This window comes from Hippocampus bargibanti, linkage group LG02 (assembly GCF_051943395.1).
Source record: "Hippocampus bargibanti isolate YZ-2025 linkage group LG02, ASM5194339v1, whole genome shotgun sequence".
NCBI classification, from domain to species: domain Eukaryota; kingdom Metazoa; phylum Chordata; class Actinopteri; order Syngnathiformes; family Syngnathidae; genus Hippocampus; species Hippocampus bargibanti.
The window spans coordinates 35,198,680-35,224,115 of NC_142735.1; the positions used below are offsets into that span (position 1 = coordinate 35,198,680).

Sequence of the window (25,436 nt, forward strand, 5' to 3'; positions counted from 1 at the left end):
GCTGTGCAAGTGTGTGACATGCCGGCTGGCCAAAATGGTAGTACGCGTTGCCGGCTGCTTGCGCATTGCTGTGCCAGGCGTAGAATTATGTCGAATTGTGGTCGTAAGTACGGATGGTCGTAACTCGCACCGGTCTTAACTCGGATGTTACCTGTACTTAGTTACGTGGATGAGTGGTCCGATTGGTTATTTGCTCAGTTGGGTGTTTATTTGGCGCCGCGAGAATGGCTGCCTTTACAGCAGCTGCCTTTCTAGCAGCTCATGTTTTTTTTGTTTTTCTACTTCTTTCATTCCTTTCATCTTTTATTAATCAATTTGCTGCGAGACCAAAAAAGGCAAATCCAAAATCAATATGGTTCCAATATTTCCTCTTCCTAATAACGGTGATGTGATGTCTTACCGAAGGGAGGAAGGTCCTTGACGGGCACCTTCTTGCGTGATGGGTAAAGGGCCACCGCGGGCACCTGGAGGGATTGGGAGCCTTTAGCCAGCTGTCCCCTCTGCTGGCTGGCTGCTCTGGACACCACGGGGGACGTGTCCGCCCGTCGGACACCCGAATTCTTGGGCACTGGAGACAATGATAACACAAGTCAAGTAGGGTTGGGAACACATGCGTCGGGTTTTGGATGGATGCTGAAAATAAGGAGATCATCGAAAAACACAAACCGGGTGCGCGTTTGTATGACTTAGCGTCCCACTACCAGTATGCTAAGTCGACCATTGCTACGTGTGGCTAAGGGTGTTTCCGTGTTGTCTAAGCAACGGTCTCAGGTAATAAATAGAAGAGGTTGAAAAACTGCTGTTGATTTGGATTAACCAAAAGCAACTCGCAGGGGGACAGTGTGAGTGAGGGTATTATCGCAGAGAAAGCACGGCTACTTCATCAAGAGGCAACTACATCAACGACCATCACAAAGGTAAATAAAACCACTTTATTATACAGAACAGTTTATTTCTTTAATTACAATAAAATAGCACATTTTTATACATGAAATAAGGTCTATTTTGTGTAGTTTTAAGGCTTATTTTTGGAGAAAATTATGTTTTATGGGGACCTGGGAACGGATTATTCTCATTTTAATGGTTTCTTATGGGAAATAAATATTCGGAAGACGAACTTTTCGCCTCACACATACTTCCTGGGAACCAATTATGTTTGTGAGCTGATCTATTAGCTATATAGCTATATAGCTGGCTGGCTACCTATCTAGCTAGCTTGCTAGCTTTCTCGCAGCGGCGTCCATTTATTTAGGTCTCTATTTGCTATCTAGCTGGCTAGATATCTAGCTAGCTATTAGGCATCGAGCTAGCTAGCTAGCTCTCAATTTGCTAACTGGCTGGCTAGCTATCGAGCTAGCTAGCTAGCTCTCTATTTTTAGCTACCTTTTAGCTATTTGAGTTAGTTCCGGGTTGAGTGATTATTAGGTAACTCTTAGCTAGCTAGATTTCTATCTATTTGATCTACTTCCGGGTTGAGTGAACGCTGGTGCATGTGGCTGCCACTGCTCACCCACAGAAAAACTTGACTGTAAAGTGACCTTGAGAGTTTTGAAAGGCGCTTATTAATGAAATGTATTATTATTATTATTATTGACTTGGTCATTGTGTGAAATTCAACCATTTTCTATTACTGATGCTGGCCACCGGGGGGCAGTAGAGTACGTGTATGCGTATCATAATGGACAAAGGTCAATAAAACCGGCTACCTAGCTGGCTATCTATTTGATATCTATTGACTATCTAGCTGGCGAGCTGGCTATCTAAGTGGCTATCTATTAGCTATCTAGCTGGCTATCTCTTAGTTATATAGCTAGTTGTCTAGCTGGCAATCTATTGGCTATCTATTAGCGATCTAGCTTTCTATCTCTTGGAGTTATTGCGGGTGTGGCTGCCGCTGCTCACCCACAGAAAAACGTATCCTGAGACCATAAAGTGACCTTGAGAGTTTTGAAAGGCGCTTATAAATGTTTGCTTGAAATGTATGACACGACCACGACCACGACGACGACTCACGTGTACTGACGGAGGATTCGCACTGCAGCGAGAGCGTCTGCAGGCTCTCCTCGTTGGTCTCCAGGTTGAGGTTGGCCAGATACTGCTTGACCTTACGCGCCATCTGCGCGTCCTCGTAAAGCTTCTTGGCGTTGAGGAAGGAGCTGCGTCGCACTCGCTTCTTGTGACCGCCCGTCTGGTTCACGTCCAGCACGGCCGAATTGGCGCTACCTTGACTGAGGGAGCTAAAAAAAACAAAAAAAAAAACACAAAAGAAAGTAGCCATGATGGAGATTAATAATACGCCGCCATTTTGAATTGGAGTCTTGTGTTACAAAAGGAACGTGAAAATATGACATGCAGAAGAAGAAAGCGGCTTTATAATAGATAGCGGCCAGCTAATAGATAGCCATCTAGCTGGATAGCTAATCAGAATCAGAATCAGAAAACCTTTATTTGTCCCACAATGGGGAAATTTGCAATAGATAGCTAATAGATAGTAAGCTAGCTAGCTAATAAATCGCTAATAGATAGCAAGCTACATTCGAAAAGGTTACAAGATGACTTTTAACAAATCATGAGAAACGGATCAATCTACGGAGATTAAATCCCCCTAAAAATCTAGCTATAATAATAATAATAATAATAATAATAATAATAATAATAATAATAATAATAATAATAATAATAATAATAATACGTTTTATTTCTAAGCGCCTTTCAAAACTCTCAAGGTCACTTTAAAGTCACAGGATCAGTTTTCTGCGGGTGAGCAGCGGCGGCCACATGCGCTAGCGTTCACTCAACCCGGAAGTAACTCAAATAGATAGAAAGCTAGCTAGCTAATAGATAGCCAGCTATTAGATCGCTAACAAATAGCCAGCTATCTGGATAGATAGCTAATAGATACAGTCACAGGATCAGTTTTCCTGCGGATGAGCAGCGGCAGCAACATGCGCTAGCGTTCACTAAACCCGGAAGTAACTCAAATAGATAGAAAGCTAGCTAGCTAATAGATGGCCAGCTATTAGATCGCTAATAGATAGCCAGCTATCTGGATAGATAGCTAATAAGACAGCCAGCTAGCTAGATAGCTAATAGATAGATATCAACCCGAAAACAAGACTTCCTGAATATTCAGCGCGACTTTTAAAAAGTAAAATCGAGCTATATGTGGTGGAATATTTGTCAAATGCGCTCAGTAGAAGTCATTTGAAGTCATTTTACAAATTATGGACGCAGCTTGTTCGTAGGTGTCGGTTGTCCTTTAAAGAATCAATGTATAGGTTAGCTTCTCAACAAAATAGGCCAGATTTCAAAATAAAAGAGGTGTCTTTATGTAATATCGTTCGTAAAGTCATTCAAGTGATTCAGTTGAAGGGGAAAAGCCAGTAAAGAAATGTGGAAGCACAGATAAAACTTACCCTAAACTTCTCCACTTCTTCTTCCTAGAGGCCATGAACAGACAAAATGGCGGGCGTGGGGGGCAGAGGGTGGATGAGCAAAGAAGAAGAAGACAAAACAAAGCTTTTAAGGGACAGGAAAGAGCACCAGAGACCACCAAAGAAAATCAAACACCACCGCGTTAAGAAAAAAAAAAAAAAAACCACAGAAGAAGAAGACGCACAGAAGAAGAACTTCATCTAATGACAAAAGCAGAAGGCTTCTCTAAGTCTTTCACAGAGTTATAATACATTTTAGACAGTGGCGGACCGTCAAGGCCTGCAAAGCCTTCTCTGCTGGCCTATAATATCTGAATCACGGATCGATGTGAATTCTATTTTGTCCATGAATTCTAATGAAATCATTTCAAATGGTCTTTCAGCTTCCTTTTCCCCTGTTGAGCTAATTCCATACGCATGTTTTTTTTTTTTTTGGGATTTAAGCATTCAACCAATCACATTTCAGCCATCTTTTGTTACCGGGGTCAGAAATCTTCCTGGATGCCTTCACAATCTGGTCTGCAGGCCCTGGAGCATCAAATAGCTACCTATTTATTTGCTATCTATTAGCTATCGATCTATCTAGCTATTTTCTATCTATTAGCTATCGATCTATCTAGCTACTAGCTATCTATCTATCTAGCTATTAGCTATCTATTTTGCTATCAATCTATCTAGCTATTAGCTATCTATCTATCTATCTATTAGCTATCTATCTATCTATCTATCTATCTATCTATCTATCTATCTATCTATCTATCTATCTATCTATCTATCTATCTATCTATCTATCTATCTATCTATCTATCCATTAGCTGTCTATTAGTTAGCTAGCTTTCTATCTATTTGAGCTACTTACCTATCTATTTGCTATCTGTTAGATATATATCTATCTAGCTATCTAGCTATCTACCTATCTAGCTATTAGCTGTCTATTAGTTAGCTATTTATAAGTGACAAACTAATAATAATAATAATAATAATAATAATAATAATAATAATAATCCACTTCATTTCCAAGCGCCCTTCAAAACTCCTAGGGTCACTTTTCAGCTTCACGCGCCAGCCATATTAGCTATTAGCGGTGTGAATCGTGCTACGTCTGAGATGTAGCACTACTGAAGGCCTAGCAATGAAATCCACGGCCCGCCACTGATTTTAGTATGTATTTTTAATTTTTTAAATTTATTTTTAATTTGTGCTCTGGAGGCTTGCGTACCTTGTCCTGAACATGAGGTTGGGGTCCATATTGACGGAGGCCATGCGGCCCACGTGGCGGATCTCTTTGGCGATCATTCGCAGCTTCTCGAAGTTCACCAGGCCGTCAACTTTGGAGTCGTTACCTGGCGCCAACATGTGACGTATTCACGGAGAAACAAAACAATGCGACAATAACTCACAAAGTTATGTTCATGTTTCTTTTCAGACATCATATTCATATACGTGTATGTGTGTGTGTGTTTGTATGACTAGTCTTGTGAGGACCACTAACATTTTATACCATACGTTTTTGACAATAGATGTAATTAATAGCTAGCTAGCTAGACAGCCATACAATCAATAGCTAGCCAGCTAATTAGCCGGCGAGATAGCTAATAGATAGCAAAAAGGTAGCAAATAGATAGCAAATAAATAAATATAGAGGCAAATACATCAAGTAATGCATGCAATAATATTACCACGCATGTGCACATTATGCTTTTATAAATATAAATATAAATATAAAAAGTTAATAGCCAGCTAATAGATAATAATAATAATAATAATATTCAAATAAATTTCATTTCTAAGCGCCTTTCAAAACTCTCAAGGTCACTTTACAGTCACAGGATAAGTTTTTTTTTCTGTGGGTGAGCAGCGGCAGCCACACGCGCCAGCGTTTGCTCAACCCGGAAGTAACTCAAATAGAAATCTAGCAAGTCAGCTAGTAGATAGCTAATAGATAGCCAACAGATAGCTAGTTAGATAGCTAGCTAGCCACCTTGATAGCTATATATATCTAATAGCTAGCTAGATCGCTAGTTAGCTAATACACAGAATGTTATTTTTAGTTATTTACGTTTATAGCGCAAAATTCTGTAACATTTAACAAAATAACGTATTTTCCGGTGTATAATAATAATAATAATAATAATACATTTCATTTCTAAGTGCCTTTCAAAACTCTCAAGGTCACTTTACAGTCACAGGATACGTTTTTTTTTCTGTGGGTGAGCAGCGGCAGCCACACGCGCCAGCGTTCACTCAACCCGGAAGTAACTCAAATAGATAGAAATCTAGCTCTTGGCTGGCTAGACAAATAGCTATATAACTAATAGCTAGCTATTAGCTATCGAGCTATATAATTAATAGTTAGCTAGCTAGATAGCCATGTAATTAATAGCTAACAAGCAAGACAGCCATACAATCAATAGTAGCCATGTAGTTAGTCAGCTCGCCGGCGAGATAGCTGATAGCAAAAAAATTTTCTGCGGGTGAGCAGCGGCTGCCACAACTTCACTCAACCAGAAATAACTCAAATAGATAGAAAGTTAGCTCGCTGGCTAATGGATAAAATGGCAAATTGTACAAAAAAAAAATACGTTGTGATGAACGTACCTTCATGGAGGAAGGTGAGGTCCTTCTTGATGACGGGGAAGAGGGGGATGATTGGCGGTTGCAGGTTCTGGTTGTTGAGGACGTTTCGGTACTTGGCCATGTTCCTGGAGGGATCGAACAAGTCCTGCAGGTCGCCGAAGAGCTTCTCATACTTGCTGGGAAGCTTCTCCCACGTTCCCCGAAGACGAGAGACGGGGGCCAAGTTCAAGCCGCTGAGTGAGGACGCACACAAGGAGAAAAAAAAAAGGAATAATAAAAACATAAATATAAAAAATTTGACAACCAACAACTGTAGCAACTAACCCAATAAATAAATAAACGGAAATATAAGGCACACCCCCAATGAATGATCTATTCATTCAACCCAGAATAAAAAAAAAAACTAGCTAGCTAGCTAAAAGATAGCCAACAGATAGCCAATCAACTAGCTAGCTACCCACTAGATAGCTAATAGATAGCCAGCCAGCTAGCTAGCCAATAGATAGCAATAGATAGCCAGCTAACTAACTAGCTAGCTAATAGATAACCAATATAGCCAGCAAACTAGCCAGCCAGCTATTAGCTAGCCAGATAGCTAGCTAATAGATAGCGAGCTAACCAGCTAATAGATAGCCAATAGATAGTCAGCTAACTAGCCAGCCAGAAATCTACTAGATAGCTAATAGATATCCACCCAGATAGCTAGCCAATAGATAGCCAGCCAGCTAGCTAGCCAATAGATAGCAATAGATAGCCAGCTAACTAACTAGCTAGCTAATAGATAACCAATATAGCCAGCAAACTAGCCAGCCAGCTATTAGCTAGCCAGATAGCTAGCTAATAGATAGCGAGCTAACCAGCTAATAGATAGCCAATAGATAGCCAGCTAACGAGCCAGCCAGAAAGCTACTAGATTGCTAATAGATATCCACCCAGATATCTAGCCAATAGATAGCCAGCTAACTAGCCAGCTAACCAGCTAACTAGCTAATAGATAGCCAATAGATAGCCAGTTAATTAGCCAGCCAGCTAGCTACTAGATAGCTAATAGATATCCAGCCAGATAGCTAGCCAATAAATAGCGATAGATAGCCAGCTAACTAGCCAGCCAACTAGCTACTAGATAGTCAGATAGCTAGCTAATAGATAGCCAGCTAACTAGCTAGCTCGCTAATAGATAACCAATAGGTAACCAGCTAACTAGCCTGCCAGCTAGCTAGCTAATAGATAGGTAATAGATAGTCATATAACCAGCTAACTAGCTAATAGATAGCCAGATAACTAGCCAAGCAGCTAGCTACTAGATAGCTAATAGATATCCAGTCACCTAGCTAGCCAATAGATAACCAATAGATAGCCAATTAACTAGCGAGCCAGCTAGCTAGCTACTAGATAGCCAGCTAGCTAGCTAATAGATAGCTAAAAGGATAGCCAGCAATACAGAGTATGAATTGATGATATGAAATAGAAAATGATAAAAACGACACTAATAGGTAGGTATAAAATGTATATATAAATGAACAGTTTTATATACATTACAGGTAGAGTTATACAGTCATAAAAATTGATCAGACGAATACCCCGCAAAAATTAAATCAATAAATACATAAATAAGTAAAAACAACCCCCCTAAACTGTTTACCTGAACTGTTTACTTCTCACCTGATGATGGCAAACATGGAGTTGAAATTCTTGCACTCGCGGCAGTGCAGCGCAATCTTGATGAAATGCTTGACGGTCTTCATGCGCTTGAGCTGGTTGGCTTCCCGCGTGACCTCGGTGGCCACCCAGAAGGTCTCGTGGTTGATGGCCTCCTCGAAACGCTTGAGGCTAGCGGCGGCGGCGGCGCACGTCCTGGGGCGCAACTTGAACAGGTCGTCGATGTACTCGGTGGGCTCGATGGCGCAGAAGAGTTGGAAGGCTCGCATGGAGAGCTGAGTGGCCACCTCAACCGTGCTCAGCTGAAGCAGAGAAATCTGACCCTCGCGGAGGAGATCCTGGGCGTCCTCGTCCGAGCATAGCGTCTCCGTCTCCATGTTGCTCTTCAGGTAGTACCTGATTGGTCGAAAAAAAAAAAAAAAAAAAAAAAAAAAAAAAAAAAAAAACACGAATATTGTGTCTCTCTCTCTCTCATTAATAGATAGCCAGCTAGCTAGATAGCTAATAGATAGTAAGCTATCTAGCTAATAGATAGCCAGCTAGATAGCTAGCCAGATAGATAGCTAATACTCAGATAGATAGCTAATATATAGCCAGATAGATAGCGTTCACTCAACCCAGAAGTAACTCAAACACATAGAAAGCTAGCTAGCTAGCTAGCCAACTGATAGCTAATAGATAGCCAGCTAGACAGTCAGCTAGCTAGATAGACATCCATATAGCTAATAAATAGCCAGCTACATAGCTAGCTGGATAGATAGGTAATAGATAGCCATCTAACTAGCTAGCTAATAGATAGCCAGCTAGCTAGTTAGCCAGATAGATAGCAAATAACCAGATAGATAGCTAATATATAGCCAGCTCGATAGCGTTCACTCAACCCAGAAGTAACTCAAACACATAGAAAGCTAGCTAGCTAGCCAAAAGATAGCTAATAGATAGCCAGCTAGACAGTCAGCTAACTAGATAGACATCCATATAGCTAATAAATAGCCAGCTACATAGCTAGCTAATACATAGCTAGCTGGATAGATAGATAATAGATAGCCATCTAGCTAGATAGCTAATAGATAGTAAACTAGCTAGCTAATAGATAGCCAGCTAGCTAGTTAACCAGATAGATAGCAAATAACCAGATAGATAGCTAATATATAGCCAGCTAGATAGCGTTCACTCAACCCAGAAGTAACTCAAATAGATAGAAAGCTAGCTAGCTACCCAGCTATACAGCCAGTTAACAAGATAGACAGCCATATAGCTAATACATAGCCAGCTACATAGCTAGCTAATACATAGCTAGTTGGATAGATAGCTAATAGATAGCCATCTAGCTAGATAGCTTATAGATAGTAAACTAGCTAGCTAATAGATAGCCAGCTAGCTAGTTAGCCAGATAGATAGCAAATAACCAGATAGATAGCTAATATATAGCCAGCTCGATAGCGTTCACTCAACCCAGAAGTAACTCAAACACATAGAAAGCTAGCTAGCTAGCCAACAGATAGCTAATAGATAGCCAGCTAGGCAGTAAGCTAACTAGATAGACATCCATATAGCTAATACATAGCCAGCTACATAAGTAGCTAATAGATAGCTAGCTGTATAGATAGCTAATAGATATTCAGCTATCTAGATAGCTAATAGATAGTATGCTATCTACCCCCATTTAAAGCTCAGATAATTCCAGACCGATATAATTTAGGAATTAACGTTTTTTTTTCTGATGAAAGAAGAGAGTCTATGGTTTCTAACGCTGCATTGAATGTTGATGTAGTCCTAAAACTATATTATTCTGTGGGTCCTGGAATTTGAGTGACAATGACAAAAACCCTGGCACTGGAGTGGACACATTTTTGCACATTATCTGGCAGTGAATTAGTTAATTAAATGGATCAATATCACTTTTTGGCAATACACAAATAAAGGACTGAATTGTGTGCAATAATATCATCTGTAATAAATCCATCGCATACGCAACGAGCTGTGCGAGTCTATCGTACCTTCCGCTGAGCTGTATCCTGTCCGCCAGCTTGGACAGCTGGTCGGGCAGCCGCCTCTGCTTAATGACGCCCTCGGGCGTGACCGACACCTCGCACAGCGAGTAGGCCTCGGGCGCCGCCGTCACGGCAAACTCCCGGATGGCTTGGGCCACCACCTCCTTGGCTGTCGTGTCCTTGCCGATCATGATGTAACGCGACTGCTGGTCTGCCTTGAAAACCCGAAGCACCTGGTCCGACATATCTGCACAGAGACGGACGGACGGACGGACACGCAGAGAGGGAGAGAGAGAGAGAGAGAGAGAGAGAGAGAGAGAGAGAGAGAGAGGGACAGAGTGAGATAGACCGAGAGAGTGTGAGAGAGGTTGAGACAGAGAGAGAGAGAGAAAGAGAGATTGAGAGAGTGAGCGAGAAAGAGTGAGAGAGTGTAAGTGAGAGGGGTTGAGATAAAGCAAGAGAGTGAGATAGAGCGAGAGAGTGAGATGGAGCGAGAGAGTGTGAGACCGGTTGAGACACAGAAAGAGATTGAGAGAGTAAGAGAAGTTCACAGAGGGATTGAGAGAGTGAGCGAGAAAGAGTGACAGTGTGAGTGAGATAGGTTGAGATAAGGCGAGAGAGTGAAATAGAGCGAGTGTGAGAGAGAGAGAGAGAGAGATTGAGAGAGTGAGCGAGAAAGAGTGAGAGAGTGTAAGTGAGAGGGGTTGAGATAAAGCAAGAGAGTGAGATAGAGCGAGAGAGTGTGAGAGCGGTTGAGACACAGAAAGAGATTGAGAGAGTGAGAGAAGTTCACAGAGGGATTGAGAGAGTGAGCGAGAAATAGTGACAGTGTGAGTGAGATAGGTTGAGATAAGGCGAGAGAGTGAAATAGAGCGAGTGTGAGAGAGGTTGAGAGAGAGATTGAGAGAGTGAGCGAGAAAGCGTGAGAGAGTGTAAGTGAGAGGGGTTGAGATAAAGCAAGAGAGTGAGATAGAGTGAGAGTGAGATGGAGCAAGAGAGTGTGAGAGCGGTTGAGACACAGAAAGAGATTCAGAGAGTGAGAGAAGTTCACAGAGGGATTGAGAGAGTGAGCGAGAAAGAGTGACAGTGTGAGTGAGATAGGTTGAGATTAATTGGTTCCCAGACAGAGTGTGTAAGGCGAAAAGTGTGTATCCCAAAAAGTAATTTCCTATAGGAAACCATTAAAATGAGAATAATCCGTTCCCAGGTCCCCATAAAACATCATTTTCTAATTTTCTCAGCCTTAAAACTACACAAAATATACCTTATTTTATGTGTAATAAAAGTACTATGGTATTATAATTCAAGAAATAAACTGTACTATATAATAAAGTCGTTTTATTGACCTTTGTGATGGTCGTTGATGGCTTGATGGAATGGAGTGGCGGGTTTCATCAGCATCAAACACTTGATGAGGAACGGAGCCTTCTTCTTATTCCTTGTAGGTGTTTTCTCTGCCATAATTTTAGCTAGTTCCTCATAAATTCTGTACTGTTTAGCTGGGTTGATAGCTTTTTGCATCAAGTGTACAGATGCCTTGTGCGGGTTATTTGTGGAGCCTGATTGCTGGGATATTTTAACCTTGCAGTCTACACTCTGCCGTTGAACTATCAAAGTTGAAATAAGTCAAAATTTCACTGTTTTCTATCCATTTTCTCACTCTTTCTCTGTCGTCTGACTGTCTCTGTAATGTTTAACCGCCCCCCCTTCACTGCTGCGTTCTTGACCAATCACGTGGCTTCAACCGACGACTGGGGGCGGGGATTAGAGGACAAAACAAGTCGGCTGCCATTTTGTTGTTAGAACAGGCTCGTTGGCGAACGACACTTCACTCATTGTGGCGCTCCGTGTGTATCCCGAAAAATAGTTTGTATGCCAAGGTAAAATTTTCCTCAATTTAACGTTCGTAAACCGAAAAGTTCGTAAGGCAAGGGATTCGTAAACCGAGGTATCACTGGTAAATGGTAAATATCAGATGAGCGCGAGACTCACCAGGTTGGTTGTTGAAATCGAGGATGCGGTGGTGAGACTGAAGCAGGTCGGGATTGGATGACGACAGGTTGCCGCTGACGGGCAGCGTCGGCGGCATCTGTTTGGACTGCTTCATGCCCACCATGCTGTCGTCCTGCGACTGGCCCACGCAGACGTCGCTGAAGGAAACGGACGCAAAGTAGCGTGAATTAAGGAAGGAAGGAGAGTTGTGGAACGGTCGCGGCTCGGAATTGAAGCGGATTGACGTGGGACGGGAGATGTGAGACAAATTCTTTTCGTCAACGGATATTACTACTACACTTAGTGTTTGCATTCGACATTTAGCTTGTAGCAGATGTGCACATATCACCATAACGTCCCTGATCCACTGGTGAAAAGGATGATTTGATCGTGAAAACAAAGATTAACCAATTTGCTCCCATTCCCGAATTTATTCGATAATTGAAAAGTGTGACGTGGAGCGCCATTCCCGAATTAGTTCAGGTTTTGTTGTTTTCTTGCGGGGGTGCCGATAAAGCGTTGGCCATGGCGTCTGGCAATGTTTTTCCCTTCCACAAAGGGGCATCGTTTCCATTTTTTTCCATGTTAGCGCTTTGTTCCAGATTCAGCTGTTGTTAAAGCGCTATACAGACGCTCCCCTACTTAGCAATATTCAAGCTACGAACAACGGTACATACGAACATTTTTGTAGTAACATAACATATGCTACTACAAAAAATATATGTATAAAGTGTCCAAAATCTGCAAAAAAATTGAGCTGGGAATTGGGCATTTTCAGAAAGTCCCGCCCCCAGTTCGTGACATCACGCCAAGACGTCTTGCATTGCTTGTGAATCAAAACAATGGCTTCAGATTCGGAGAATATGCTTCCTTGTTACACATCCAGTTATGAATACGATTCAAATAGTTCTGAAGAGGAAAGCATACATGTTTGCAATCGATTAAAGAAATTATTTCGTGTCATTTTGAGGCAACATTGGGGGGAAAAGTCTCACCCAAAAAAAAAGAGGCACAAAATGGCGACCTCCTGTGGCCACCTCCATTTCCACAGGCTGATAAATTCCTTATATGGAGCTTGGACGCCCTCTTCTGGCGACTTTTGGGTGCAACACAAGGTTTTCAGACCAAACAAGTACAGCAAAAGGACTGCTACAATGTGTCTTTTTTCGGTCAGGGGCGTTCCTTTAATGACGTCACGTACGGACTCGTCACCAACTCAAAAACAAGACTTCCTAAATATTAAGCGCGAGTCTTAAAATGTAAAATATAGCTATATGCGCTGGAATATTTGTAAAATACGCTCAGTAGAAAGTCATTTGAAGCCATTTTATTTTAAATTATGGACACAACTTGTCCGGAGGTGTCGGTTGTCCTTTACACATAATTATATAAGCCTTAAAGGACAACCAACACCACTTTTTTGTTTCATAACTGACATCAGAAAAACATTTTATAGCATCTAAAATACCCAAAACACGCAGTATGATATTTTTATTCAAATGCAAAACACCAATAAAAATGACTGAACCCAGAAGTTACTCAAATAGATAGAAAGCTAGCCATTTAGCTAACAGATAGCTAATAGATAGCCAGCTACAGTTAGCTAACTAGCTCGATAGCCATATAGCTAATAAATAGCCAGCTATATAGCTACCTAGCTAGCTAGCTAATAGATAGCAAATAGATAGCCAGCTAGGTAGCTAGCTAATAAACACAAATATACTAACAGCGAGGTAGCTAGCTAAGAGATACAAAATGGATAGCAAATAGATAGCTAGCCAGGCAGCTAGAGAGATAGCTAATAGATAGAAAATGGATAACAAATACATAGCCAGCTAGACATTTAGCCAACTAGCTCGATAGCCATATAGCTAATAAATAGCCAGCTATATAGCTACCGAGATAGCTAGCTAACAGATAGCCAGCTAGGTAGCTAGCTAATAAATACAAATATACTAACAGCGAGGTAGCTGGCTAAGAGATACAAAATGGATAGCAAATAGATAGCTAGCCAAGCAGCTAGAGAGATAGCTAATAGATAGAAAATGGATAGCAAATACATAGCCAGCTAGACATTTAGCTAACTAGCTCGATAGCCATATAGCTAATAAATAGCCAGCTATATAGCTAGCTAGATAGCAAATAGATAGCCAGCTATGTAGCTAGCTAATAGATAGCAAATATACTAACAGATAGGTAGCTAGCTAAGAGATACAAAATGGATAGCAAATAGATAGCTAGCCAGGCAGCTAGAGAGATAGCTAATAGATAGAAAATGGATAGCAAATACATAGCCAGCTAGACATTTAGCTAACTAGCTCGATAGCCATATAGCTAATAAATAGCCAGCTATATAGCTAGCTAGCTAGATAGCAAATGGATAGCAAATAGATAGCCAGCTATGTAGCTAGCTAATAGATAGCAAATATACTAACAGCTAGGTAGCTAGCTAAGAGATACAAAATGGATAGCAAATAGATAGCTAGCCAGGCAGCTAGAGAGATAGCTAATAGATAGAAAATGGATAGCAAATAGATAGCCAGCTAGGTAGCTAGCTAATAGATAGCAAATATACTAACAGCTAGGTAGCTAGCTAAGAGATAAAAAATGGATAGCAAATAGATAGATAGCCAGGCAGCTAGAGAGATAGCTAATAGATAGAAAATGGATGGCAAATAGATAGCCAGCTAGGTAGCTAGCTAATAGATAGCAAATATACTAACAGCTAGGTAGCTAGCTAAGAGATACAAAATGGATAGCAAATAGATAGCTAGCCAGGCAGCTAGAGAGATAGCTAATAGATAGCAAACGGATAGCAAATACATAGCCAGCGGGGTAGCTAGCTAATAGATAGCAAATATACTAACAGCTAGGTAGCTAGCTAAGAGATACAAAATGGATAGCAAATAGATAGCTAGCCAGGCAGCTAGAGAGATAGCTAATAGATAGAAAATGGATAGCAAATAGATAGCCAGCTAGGTAGCTAGCTAATAGATAGCAAATATATTGCCAGCTAGGTAGCTAGCTAAGAGATACAAAATGGATAGCAAATAGATAGCTCGCCAGGCAGCTAGAGAGATAGCTAATAGATAGAAAATGGATAGCAAATACATAGCCAGCGGGGAAGCTAGCTAATAGATAGCAAATATACTAACAGATAGGTAGCTAGCTAAGAGATACAAAATGGATAGCAAATAGATAGCTAGCCAGGCAGCTAGAGAGATAGCTAATAGATAGAAAATGGATACCAAATAGATAGCCAGCTAGGTAGCTAGCTAATAGATAGCAAATATATTGCCAGCTAGGTAGCTAGCTAAGAGATACAAAATGGATAGCAAATAGATAGCTCGCCAGGCAGCTAGAGAGATAGCTAATAGATAGCAAATGGATAGCAAATACATAGCCAGCGGGGTAGCTAGCTAATAGATAGCAAATATACTAACAGATAGGTAGCTAGCTAAGAGATACAAAATGGATAGCAAATAGATAGCTAGCCAGGCAGCTAGAGAGATAGCTAATAGATAGCAAACGGATAGCAAATACATAGCCAGCGGGGTAGCTAGCTAATAGATAGCAAATATACTAACAGATAGGTAGCTAGCTAAGAGATACAAAATGGATAGCAAATAGATAGCTAGCCAGGCAGCGAGAGAGATAGCTAATAGATAGAAAATGGATAGCAAATACATAGCCAGCGGGGAAGCTAGCTAATAGATAGCAAATATACTAACAGCTAGGTAGCTAGCTAAGAGATACAAAATGGATAGCAAATAGATAGCTAGCCAGGCAGCTAGAGAGATAGCTAATAGATAGAAAATGGATAGCAAATAGATAGCCAGCTAGGTAGCTAGCTAATAGATAGCAAATATATTGCCAGCTAGGTAGCTAGCTAAGAGATACAAAATGGATAGCAAATAGATAGCTCGCCAGGCAGCTAGAGAGATAGCTAATAGATAGAAAATGGATAGCAAATACATAGCCAGCGGGGAAGCTAGCTAATAGATAGCAAATATACTAACAGATAGGTAGCTAGCTAAGAGATACAAAATGGATAGCAAATAGATAGCTCGCCAGGCAGCTAGAGAGATAGCTAATAGATAGAAAATGGATAGCAAATACATAGCCAGCTAGGTAGCTAGCTAATAGATAGCAAATATATTGCCAGCTAGGTGGCTGCCTAATAGATAGCTAGCTAGTCCGATAGCTAATAGAAAGTTATGGATGCTTGGCACCGGAGTTGAATACAAAAAATAAAAAATAAAAATCCCCACTTACTTGTAAGGTTTAGGAGGCAGGATGCTCGTGAGCGTCTTGTCAAAGATTTTCTTGAGCTTATTCCGTCCGCCCACCGAGTTGCTCTTGACCTTCTTGCTGACCTTCTCCAGTCCCATCACTTGCTCCACATCCACCGCCAGGTCGGGGATGGAGTAACGGCTGGCTTTTTTGATGTCGCCGATCTTGGGTAGGTGTGGCGCGCCATTTTTCCGCTCATGCTCGTCTTCACCGTCAACGTCGCTCTGGAGGTCCTGATCGGCTCTGGTTAGCAGCTCTTTAAACACTACATTTTGAGGATGGGGAACATATGCTCTTATTACACAGAATATATATATATATATATAATCATAATCATAATAATAATCATAATAATAATAATAATAATAATAATAATAATAATAGATTTCAGCGGCAGCCACACGCGCCATCGTTCACTCAACCCGGAAGTAACGTGGTCATCACAAGAAAACCTTTATTTGTCTTACCCAATGACACAATTTACAGCAGCGAAATAATCCACATCCAAAATTTTGAAAATTATGAAAAATATACTAGAAAAATTCATCATAATCATAATAATAATACTAAATCATAAATAATACTAATACTAATACTAATACATTTCATTTATAAGTGCCTTTCAAAACTCTCAAGGTCACTTTACAGTCACTGGATAACTTTTTCTGTGGGTGAGCAGCGGCAGCCACATGCGCCAGCGTTCGCTCAACCCGGAAGTAACTCAAATAGATAGAAAGCTAGCCATCTAATAGATCACTAATAGATAGTAAGCTAGCCAGCTATTATATAGCTAATAGATAGCCAGCTAGCTGGACAGATAGCTAATAGATAGCCAGCTAACTAGCGAGATAATAATAATAATAATAATAATAATAATAATAATAATAATAATAATAATACTTTTCATTTCTAAGTGCCTTTCAAAACTCTGAAGGTCACTTTACAGTCACTGGATAACTTTTTACAAATAGATAGAAAGCTAGCTAGCTAATAGATAGCCACCTAATAGATCACTAATAGATAGTAAGCTAGCTAGCTATTATACAGCTAATAGATAGCCAGATAGCTGGACAGGTAGCTAATAGATAGCAAGCTAGCTAGCTAATAGATAGCTAATAGATAGCCAGCTAGCTGGATAGATAGCTAATAGATAGCCAGCTAACTAGCTAGATAATAATAATAATAATAATAATAGTAATAATAATAATAATAATACTTTTCATTTCTAAGTGCCTTTCAAAACTCTGAAGGTCACTTTACAGTCACTGGATAACTTTTTACAAATAGATAGAAAGCTAGCTAGCTAATAGATAGCCACCTAATAGATCACTAATAGATAGTAAGCTAGCTAGCTATTATACAGCTAATAGATAGCCAGATAGCTGGACAGATAGCTAATAGATAGCAAGCTAGCTAGCTAATAGATAGCTAATAGATAGCCAGCTAACTAGCTAGATAATAATAATAATAATAATAATAATAATAATAATAATACTTTTCATTTATAAGTGCCTTTCAAAACTCTGAAGATCACTTTACAGTCACTGGATGACTTTTTACAAATAGATAGAAAGCTAGCTAGCTAATAGATAGCCACCTAGTAGATTAGTAATAGATAGTAAGCTAGCTAGCTATTATATAGCTAATAGATAGCCAGATAGCTGGACAGATAGCTAATAGATAGCTAATAGATAGCCAGCTATCTGGATAGATAGCTAATAGATAGCCAGCTAACTAGCTAGATAATAATAATAATAATAATAATAATAATAATAATAATAATAATAATACTTTTCATTTATAAGTGCCTTTCAAAACTCTGAAGGTCACTTTACAGTCACTGGATAACTTTTTACAAATAGATAGAAAGCTAGCTAGCTAATAGATAGCCACCTAGTAGATCACTAATAGATAGTAAGCTAGCTAGCTATTATACAGCTAATAGATAGCCAGATAGCTGGACAGATAGCTAATAGATAGCAAGCTAGCTAGCTAATAGATAGCTAATAGATAGCCAGCTAACTAGCTAGATAATAATAATAATAATAATAATAATAATAATAATACTTTTCATTTATAAGCCTTTCAAAATAGATCACTTTACAGTCATATGACTTTTTACAAATAGATAGAAAGCTAGCTAGCTAATAGATAGCTAGTAGATTAGTAATAGATAGTAAGCTATAGCTATTATATAGCTAATAGATAGCCAGATAGCTGGACAGATAGCTAATAGATAGCTAATAGATAGCCAGCTAGCTGGATAGATAGCTAATAGATAGCCAGCTAACTAGCTAGATAATAATAATAATAATAATAATAATAATAGTAATAATAATAATAATAATACTTTTCATTTCTAAGTGCCTTTCAAAACTCTGAAGGTCACTTTACAGTCACTGGATAACTTTTTACAAATAGATAGAAAGCTAGCTAGCTAATAGATAGCCACCTAATAGATCACTAATAGATAGTAAGCTAGCTAGCTATTATATAGCTAATAGATAGCCAGATAGCTGGACAGATAGCTAATAGATAGCTAATAGATAGCCAGCTAACTAGCTAGATAATAATAATAATAATAATAATAATAATAATAATAATAATAATAATAATAATAATAATACTTTTCATTTATAAGTGCCTTTCAAAACTCTGAAGGTCACTTTATAGTCACTGGATAACTTTTTACAAATAGATAGAAAGCTAGCTAGCTAATAGATAGCCACCTAATAGATCACTAATAGATAGTAAGCTAGCTAGCTATTATATAGCTAATAGATAGCCAGATAGCTAATAGATAGCAAGCTAGCTAGCTAATAGATAGCTAATAGATAGCCAGCTAGCTGGATAGATAGCTAATAGATAGCCAGCTAACTAGCTAGATAATAATAATAATAATAATAATAATAATAATAATAATAATAATAATAATAATAATAATAATTTATGAGCGTGTGATTTGTTTTTACCTAAAAGGTTGGTTTTCACAGTTATGGACAAGTGCGTGTTGTTCTTCAGTATCTCGTTGGCTTTACCGAGTTGGACGTTCTCAAAGTTCTGCCCGTTCACCTCCAAGATCTTTTACACACAAGAAAAACAAAACACAGGAAGACTTAAGTTAAGACCATGAACTGTGAAGATAGACTTTTGAATGTTATTCTTGGATGTTTGATTTTAAAACGCAACTTTTTATGTTATCTGGTTTTCTGTTTCACATATAAAATTGAAAGACAACCGACGGCACGTAATCAAACAAGATCCAATGAATGACGGATTGCACAAATAAATATCTTGGACGATTTGAGTCGATGAAATGTGAAAGGACATGAATACAAATCAATACAAATACAGTGATACTTTGGCTTACGAAATTAATTGGTTCCCAGACAGAGTGTGTAAGGCCAAGTGTGTATCCCAAAAATTAATTTCCCATAGGAAACCATTAAAATGAGAATAATCCGTTCCCATGTCCCCATAACACATCATTTTCTACTTTCTAATTTTCTAAGCCTTAAAACTACACAAAATATACCTTATTTTATGTTTAATAAATGTGTTATGGTAGTGCCACAGTGGCTGGCGGACTACTTTTCCACACCTCCTTCAAGTGCAGATGTGGTTTGCTCTCGAGTGGAGTACTTTTGCTGTTAGGGGACGGAAACCCCCCACAGGCTAGTGTTAAGCCAAAGAGGACACAAAAGAAAATGACGGTTGAGAGGGAAGAAGAAAAACACGAACGAGGTGTGCGTTTGTGTGACTTAGCGTCCCAGTACCAGTATGCTAAGTCGACCATTGCTACTCCTTCAGAACAAGGAAGCTATTAAGGGTGTTTCTGTGTTGTCCCAGCAACGGTCTTAGGCTATAGAAGAGGTTGAAAAAGCACAGAAACTTCAATCAGATATCAGCAAGAGGCAACCTGGAAGTTTGTCATCCATTGACAACAACCATTACAAAGGTAAATAAAACGACTATATGAGACAGTACAGTTCATTTCTTTAAATACAATACAATAGCATTTATTATACATAAAATAAGGTATATTTTGTGTAGTTTTAAGGTTTATTTCATAGAAAATTACGTTTTATAAGGACCTGGGAACGGATTACTCTCATTTTAATGGTTTCCTATGGGAAATTAATTTTTGGGATACACACTTTTTGCCTTACACACACTTTCTGAGAACCAATTAAGTTCGTAAGCTGAGGTATCACTGTACTCTCAATAAATAGCTTGGCGGAGGGCTGCGGAGATTGACCGTCGGTCGTGAATGGCAGTAAAAGACGATCTTTATGTGCTCGAGACTTTTTTTTCACAGTGTCCCAACAAACATCTTACTGTATTGTATTGTATTGCATTTACCTGATCGCCTCTCTTGAGCCCCGCCTCCGCCGCCTTGCTCCCGGCTTCCACGGTGTCGATGAAGACCCTGAAGCCCTTGTCTTGTCCTCCCAGCAGGCTGAAGGCCAGGTTGGCCTCCCTGGACGCTTTGGTTAGCGTCACCAGGCGGGGTTTAGCTTTAGCGGCGCACGCGATGTTCAGGAGCCGCAGGTGGCCGCACATTTTCTGAAGACGACAGCGTGTGAGGATAATGCGTGCGTCTTTCTTGTTATTTGATTGAGGAAATACATTTTTTTTTGGGGACGTACTTCTCTCTCCAGGTTGTTTTCAAACTCCTCCAGAAAATGAGTCATGGCAGGATCACCCTCAAAGTCGTTGAAGTGGTTGTTGACCCATAGCAAGACCACCCGGGTCACCTGAACAAATTTTTTTTTTTCAATACATATAACATCCGACTTACGACCCACTTCCGTTCCGACCAAACGGTCGTATGTCGAAATCCATTCAAAATGTTGAATAGCGCCTCGGAGACAGCTGCCTTCATTTCAAGCTCAGATAACTCCAGTCCCATATAACTTGGGAATTAACTCTTTCCACTTCGAATTCAAATGGGGGGGGGGGATACAAAAACCTGTTTAGGTTTTTAACTCATTTGCTGCCATTCCCAAAATGTAGAGTGCCATTCCCGAATTTGTTTGGGTTTTGGTTTTTCTTGCGGGGGTGCCGATAAAGCGCTGGTCAGACCTCTGTCAATGTTTTTTTTTTCCCTTTCACAAGAGGGCAGCGTTTCCCTTTTTTTTTTTATTTTAGCGCTTTGTTTCAGCTTCAGCTGTTGTTAACGCGATAAATAAACCAATACAGGTAACATCTGACTTACGACCGAGTTCCATTCCGAACAAACGGTCGTAAGTCGAAATCCATTCAAAATGTTGAATAGCGACTCAGAGGCTCTCTGGTGCCATCACGCGGTCGATTGCTGTGCGAGAGTGAGATGCTGGCTGGCCAAAATTGTCCAACACGTTGATGGCCTGCTAGCACGTTGCGGTGCCAGGCGTAGAATTAAATAAAAAAAAAAAAAAATAGGGTCGGGAGGTCGTGGTCGTAAGTAGGGGTGGTCGTAGGTCGAGCTGGTCGTAAGTCGGATGTTACCTGTATTTGAAAACACTTCGATAAATATTTTTTCAGTTCTTTTTTAAAAAAAGTGATTTCCCAGATTTTGTTTTTCTTCAACATGTATATCTGCCACCTCCACTCTTTTTTCAATGTAATTGTTTTAATAATAATAATAATAATAATAATAATTTCATTTTAAGTGCCTTTCAAAGCTCTCAAGGACACTTTACAGTCAAACTTTACAGACAAGCATAGGTACTAATAAATAAAATACAATCACAAATAAATAAAATACAGTTATAAATGTAATAATAGTAATAATAATAATAATAATACTAATACATTTCATTTCTAAGCACCTTTAAAAACTCTCAAGGTCACTTTACAGTCACAGGTTTTTCTGCGGGTGAGCAGCGATCATTTTACCTAGTTCATCATGTTCTGTTTAGTTGGGTTGATAGCTTTTTACATCAAGTGTACAGATGGCTTGTGCGGGTTATTTGTAGAGCCTGATTGATGGGATATTTTAACCTTGCAGTCTACACTCTGCCTTTCAACTATCAAAGTTGAAACCAGTTCAAATTTCACTGTTTTCTTTCCATTTTCTCACTCTGTGTCGTGTGCCTGTGTCTTTAATGTTTAAACCACCTCCCCTCACTGCTGCGTTCTTGACCAATCACATTGCTTTAACCGACGACTGGGGGGCGGGGAATAGAGGACCAAAACAAGCCAAGTGCCATTTTCTTTTAGGATAACGGGCTCTTTGGCGAACGACACATCACTCATTGTGGCAGCTCCGTGTGTATCCCGAAAAATAGTTCGTATGCCAAGGTAAAAATTGTCGTTAATTTAACGTTCGTAAACCGAAAAGTTCGTAAGCCAATTGCTTCGTAAACCGACGTATCACTGTATCATGCTAATTGTTCCCGCCTACTGAGCAGGCATTAGAGCTATATGGAGAATTCCTACCTTATCCCTGAGACTGGGGTCATGGAACCACTCCAGCAGCTTTTTGCCCACCACCATGGGGCTGGACAGGAAGGTCCTGTAGGTCAGAAGGAAGTCTTCGATGTAGGTGGGGTCCACCACGGAGTGCTCCTCCACCAGGTGCATGGTCAGTCGCTCCGAAGTGCCCTGAAATGCCGGAACAAGCAAAGAAGTCTTGATAATTTATATCATAATAATAATAACAATCATAATAATACATTTCATTTATCAGCGCCTTTCCAAACTCTCAAGGACATTTTACAGTCACAGGATAAGTTTTCCTGTGGGTGAGCAGTGGCAGCCACACGCGGCAGCGTTCACTCAACCAGGAAATAACTCAAATAAGATAGCAAATAGATAGCCAATAGGCAGCCAGCTAGATAGCTAAATGATAGCTAGCTAGATAGATAGCTAGACAGCTAATATATAGCAAATAGATAGCTTGATAGCTAGCTAGACTGTCTTAAATAAGTTTTTCTGTGGGTGAGCAGCAGCAGCCACACGCGCCAACGTTCACTCAACCCGGAAATAACTCAAATAGATAGAAAGCTAGCTAGATAGCTAATATATAGCTAATAGCCAGCCAGCTAGATAGCTAAATGATAGCTAGCTAGATAGATAGCTAGACAGCTAATATATAGCAAATAGATAGCTTGATAGCTAGCTAGACTGTCTTAAATAAGTTTTTCTGTGGGTGAGCAGCAGCAGCCACACGCGCCAGCGTTCCCTCAACCCGGAAATAACTCAAATAGATAGAAAGCTAGCTAGATAGCTAATATATAGCTAATAGCCAGCCAGCTAGATAGCTAAATGATAGCTAGCTAGATAGATAGCTAGACAGCTAATATATAGCAAATAGATAGCTTGATAGCTAGCTAGACTGTCTTAAATACGTTTTTCTGTGGGTGAGCAGCAGCAGCCACACGCGCCAACGTTCACTCAACCCGGAAGTAACTCAAACAGATAGAAAGCTAGCTAGATAGCTAATAGATAGTCAATAGATTCCCAATAGCCAGCCAGCTAGATCGCTAGCCAGCTATAAGATAGTGAAAAGCCAGCTAGCTAGCTATTTGCCATGTAGCTAGCCATCCGCTATCCAGCCAGCTAGCTAGCTTCTTCTTTTTCTTAAACATACATTTGGGAGCAAAAAATAAATAAATACATAAACACCACTAATCATAAATAAACAAAGAAAATAATTCATTTCATTTCTCAGTGTCTTTAAAAACACACAACTCAAATAGAAAGAAAGCTAGCTATCTAGCTAGCTAATAGCAACATAGCTAATAGATAGCCACTTACATGAAGGAATTCGTCGAGGAAAAGGTTTCATCAGTCGCCATCCGCACCCCTCCGAAGGTGTCGGACGTCCCGCTCCTCGCCAGCAGAACTTTAGTTCGCTGACGAATCTCTTCGGATGAGGAGCCAAACGTCCGACACCCCCAAAAGAAGTACAGATAACGGCTGATTCAGATTCTGAAATGACATTACTATATATGCGCTTTCACAACAGCTGCAAGTGTAACAAAGTGCTTGACGTGCTTGATAGTCAACACAAAGCAAAATAATAAACGTAAGATAAAAATGATGGACGGTTGCCACCTTGATGACGATGTGTCCTTTTCGGGTGCCAGTTCGATCCAGTTCTCTGTGTTCCTTGACCATGACGATCTCGCCTTCCTCCTCCACCTTCTGCATGTTCTTCTCCACCTGGTTCAGGATGCAGCAGTAGTCCTGCTGGGCTATGCACACAAACTACCAAAAAAACATCAATAAAAAAACAACAAGTGAATGATTTTCTGGATTCTTAACCTCATAACCATCAAGGTACTGCATCGACATTCAAACCCCACCCACCCTGGTCATTGCTCTGAATAATAATAATCATAATAATTTCATTTCTAAGCGCCTTTCAAAACTCTCAAGGTCACTTTACTGAAGTAATTGATGTGTGTGGGAAAGCTGGCTACCTAGCTCGCGAGCTATTTACTATCTATTAGCTATCTCGCTAGCTAACTGTTAGCTAGCTAGCTAGCTTTCTATCTTTTTGAGTTATTCCGGGTCAAGTGACCAAACCGCAGCGTGTCTCCAAATGGATTCACACAATATTAGTTTCAATTTCCAGCAGTTAAATTGCCCCGTTTTTTTTTTTTACCCCACCCACCCTGGTCATTGCTCTGAAGTAACTAATGAGTGTGGGAAAAGTTTCCTCGACGCTTATTTTTATTGATCTAGCTAGCTATTTGCTATATATTAGCTATCTATCTAGCTAGCTATCTATTTGCTATGTATTAGCTATCTAGCAAGCTAGCTAGCTATTTGCTATATATTAGCTATCTATCTAGCTAGCTATCTATTTGCTATGTATTAGCTATCTAGCAAGCTAGCTAGCTATTTGCTATATATTAGCTAGCTATCTAGCTAGCTATCTATTTGCTACGTATTAGCTATCTAGCAAGCTAGCTTTTAGCTATCTAGCCTTCTATCTTTTTGAGTTATTCCGGGTTGAGTGTACGCTGGCGCGTGTGGCTGCCGCTGCTCACCCACACAAAAACTCCTCCTGTGACTGTAAAGTGACCTTGGAGTGGCAGTCCCGAATTTGTCGGTGTTGGTTTTTCTAGCAGGGGGGGGGGGTTTCGATAGAGCGCGAGTCAGACCTCCGGCAATGTTTTTCCCTCCTACGAGGGGGCAGCATTTGCCTTAGTACAAGCGCCCCCATTGTCCAACTCAGATAACTCCAGCTTCCTTTATACAACTCATCCTTTCAAAATAAAAAATAAAAAACGGCTCATTAATTCAATTCCAAGAGCATCGCAATTACAGTGATACCTTGGCTTACAAACTTAATTGGTTCGCAGACAGAGTGTGTGAAGCGAAGTGTGTATCCCAAAAATTAATTTTCCATAGGAAACCATTAAAATGAGAATAATCCGTTCCCAAGTCCCCATAAAACATCATTTTCTACTTTCTAATTTAATTTTCTAAGCCTTAAAACTACACAAGATATACCTTATTTTATGTATAATAAATGTGCTATGATATTATA

The 25,436-nt window shown here is 39.9% G+C and overlaps 1 protein-coding gene across 9 annotated transcripts in view; it reads right to left on the minus strand.

Moving 5' to 3' along the window:
- The window catches only part of LOC148902531 (rap guanine nucleotide exchange factor 2-like), a 131,856-nt gene that overhangs the window by 9,398 nt on the left and 97,022 nt on the right, over positions 1 to 25,436 (minus strand). For 8 of the 9 annotated variants that reach the window (XM_088991153.1, XM_088991147.1, XM_088991152.1 and 5 more), the window contains 14 exons: positions 23,993 to 24,145; positions 22,373 to 22,537; positions 20,599 to 20,706; positions 20,312 to 20,515; positions 18,922 to 19,030; positions 15,932 to 16,214; positions 11,657 to 11,814; positions 9,671 to 9,911; positions 7,674 to 8,066; positions 6,033 to 6,244; positions 4,654 to 4,777; positions 3,417 to 3,440; positions 2,014 to 2,237; positions 401 to 568 (listed from right to left, as the gene is read on the minus strand). In XM_088991153.1, the coding sequence (XP_088847279.1) occupies positions 401 to 568; positions 2,014 to 2,237; positions 3,417 to 3,440; positions 4,654 to 4,777; positions 6,033 to 6,244; positions 7,674 to 8,066; positions 9,671 to 9,911; positions 11,657 to 11,814; positions 15,932 to 16,214; positions 18,922 to 19,030; positions 20,312 to 20,515; positions 20,599 to 20,706; positions 22,373 to 22,537; positions 23,993 to 24,145 (2,566 nt within the window). The remainder of the gene's footprint in view (positions 1 to 400; positions 569 to 2,013; positions 2,238 to 3,416; positions 3,441 to 4,653; positions 4,778 to 6,032; positions 6,245 to 7,673; positions 8,067 to 9,670; positions 9,912 to 11,656; positions 11,815 to 15,931; positions 16,215 to 18,921; positions 19,031 to 20,311; positions 20,516 to 20,598; positions 20,707 to 22,372; positions 22,538 to 23,992; positions 24,146 to 25,436) is intronic. The other variant, XM_088991148.1, reaches the window with a different exon arrangement.